The 2,740-nt window shown below is 34.5% G+C and overlaps 1 protein-coding gene across 1 annotated transcript in view; it reads right to left on the reverse strand.

Moving 5' to 3' along the window:
• Positions 1-694: 694 nt before the first annotated feature.
• The window catches only part of LOC105557192, a 3,316-nt gene continuing 1,270 nt past the window's right edge, over positions 695-2,740 (reverse strand). The window contains exons 3-5 of the mRNA XM_012004373.1: positions 1,904-2,313; positions 1,479-1,828; positions 695-1,416 (exon numbers count right to left, since the gene is read on the reverse strand). Of these exons, the coding sequence (XP_011859763.1) occupies positions 791-1,416; positions 1,479-1,828; positions 1,904-2,013 (1,086 nt within the window). The 5' untranslated portion in view covers positions 2,014-2,313 and the 3' untranslated portion in view covers positions 695-790. The remainder of the gene's footprint in view (positions 1,417-1,478; positions 1,829-1,903; positions 2,314-2,740) is intronic.

Consider the following 2,740-nt stretch of genomic DNA (forward strand, 5'->3'; position numbering starts at 1 on the left):
TCTCACCGCGCGCTTACATTCGCCAGTAGGTTGGGCTAATACGTCGATTTTTAAAATTCAGTATCTCGATAACTATTCGTCCAAGCGCAAAATAGTACAGGACTTTTCTGTTTGTCTTAGTCCCCTCTACCTTCCCATGACCGGTCTTCAATATGTTGCGTAGCACCCTGTATAACTCAGTTGGAGTTTTCACTTCAAGATGCTCAATGATCTTTTATTTTAGCCAAAATATGTGCAATATAATTTTTGGCAATTTAGCGATATAATCTTTTTTATTTTTTATATTTGTGTGCTACGGTGTCCTTTTTTATGTGTATTATAAGATACATAGGATACAATTGATATTTGTTTTTCACAAGTAGTTTGGTAGGAATTGATATTATTTTATTATCTATGACAAAGGACATTATATATATTTATGATTGTTTAATTTTTTATGCAATTTTTTTATACAATTATTCGGAAAATGTAATTATTACTTTAATTATTTCTTTAAAATGCATAAGAAAATCCTTTTGTGTTCAGTATTGTATGTTTTGTTTAAATATAGTGTTGCATACTTCCTGTAAAGATGTTACAGACAGTAAGTCTAGTCATGGAAAATGATGGATGTTATCAATGATTAAATTTTTTAAATAAATAACATGTAATTATATTTGTTTTTATTATTTGCTAATAATAAAACTACTGCACAATAAATTCTAATATTTTATTCATACGTTTTTAATGTATAAGATAGGTTCCTACATAATATCACAAAACTTATTTATTATTAATGAACAATTAGAATTCAATTTAGATTAACATTTATATTGTGGAAAGCACGGTCCCTTTGCCACTCAACTTGGCCCTCGTCACTATTAACATAATTACAAAGTATGTTTCTCAAATTAATGACTGTTCTGCCAGCATTGTTCGAACCAATTCTATGTAACTCTTGTATGTTATGTAAAGTATTCTCTTTCCTCCAGGCACCAGGTTGGAAAATATCATTTATTTCACCATCTATCGAACCATGAGGACAATAACGTCCACCAATACCTCCTTCCTTAATAAGAAGGAAATTATGGAGACATATTAAAGCCTTTACTATTATTTCAGCATTGGCAGGAGAACAGCATAAAGAACGTCGCAACACTCTCCACTTACTAACAAGTATACCAAAAGAATTTTCAATTACTCTACGTGCTCTAGAGAGCCTATAATTGAAAATACGCTTACTATCACATAAGTCTTTTTTTGGATATGGTCGCATCATATAGGTTTTCAGTGGGAAAGCTTTATCCCCCACGAAAAAATGTGGAAACATTATATCCGAATTAGGGAGCAAACGTGGCAGTGGCAGATCAACAGAACCCTCCTCTAGAGCAGAACCAAATGAAGATTCAGCCCATACGCCTCCATCACTCATGGAACCTGTAACAAGCATAACAACAAACGAATATAAGATTAATTTTCTTTCTATATAACAAACTTACCACAATCTCCTATATCAACCCAAGTAAATTTATACTCAGCATCAGCAGAAGCCATCAGTATTATACTAAAAAATTGTTTATAATTGTAGTATAGACTTCCTGTTTTAGGAGGGCATTGTATCTGGATATGTTTTCCGTCTACTGTTCCGATGCAGTTTGGAAAATTCCACATCTTATAAAAATCTTCAGCAATGAGACTCCATGATTCTTTTGTTGGATTGGGAAGATAAATTGGTTGAAGTACATTCCAGATGATATTGCAAGTTTCATAAATTATTTTATATGCTGTAGATTTTCCAATTCTAAACCCTCTTGCTGTTGTATTTATGCTATCTCCATGAGCAAGAAACCTATCGCATGAGAATTCTATATTTAGTCAATCTTTAATCAATTTTATTTCAATACATTAAAATTATATTACTTACAATAATGTCAAACTTAATCGCAAACCCGATGAATGTGGGGCCCTGTGAGAAATTTTTTGCAAGTGTGGCTGTAGCAGAGTAAGGAGGTGATTGTACTGATCCACTGACATTCTATAGTCTTCATAAAATAATTCATGGTCTTCATTGACAAGATAATTCAAAAAATTGTCACAGTGGCCGCATTTACTTCTATCGAAATTTACGTCTATCGACTGGTCTAACCCACCATCTCCTATTCACTTTATTTAATTTTTGAATTACATCGTCGCTTGTTGCCGCAAAATAATTCCATGATATTGAAAGACTGATTAATGCTTTCTGCAAACGTTTTAATTGTTTCCTTCTCTTTGGCAAAATTATATCTGTATATACTTGTGACACCTCCAACGATGATGAACTTTGATGTCGAACTGTAAGTACAAAATGTACTCCTACTTTAAAACTGATAGTCGGGAATTTCTACTTTTGCCAATTTGGCATTAAAGTAGGTCCTTTTAAGAAGGAGTTAAAGTAAATTTTTAGAATTAAAGATTCGAGGGAGGAATAAAAAATGTAATGTCATCAAAGTAGGTTATTGCGAGTGGCACCCGTTTGGCCACGTTAATATTGACCACAGTCCCGATTGACCACGTTAATATCGATCACGTTGTGTATAACCACGTTGATATTGACCACGGTCCCGATTGACCACGTTGCAATTGACCACGGTCCCTATTGGCCACGTTGCAATTGACCACTGTCCCGTTTGACCACGAGCTAAAAGCACACACACACACACACACACACACGCGGGGGGGGGGCTTGTGTGTCCCTTCGCGGGGGGCTTCGGCCCCCCTC

Source organism: Vollenhovia emeryi, unplaced genomic scaffold (genome assembly GCF_000949405.1).
Source record: "Vollenhovia emeryi isolate VEMERY1.0 unplaced genomic scaffold, V.emery_V1.0 DF939574.1, whole genome shotgun sequence".
Lineage (NCBI taxonomy): Eukaryota > Metazoa > Arthropoda > Insecta > Hymenoptera > Formicidae > Vollenhovia > Vollenhovia emeryi.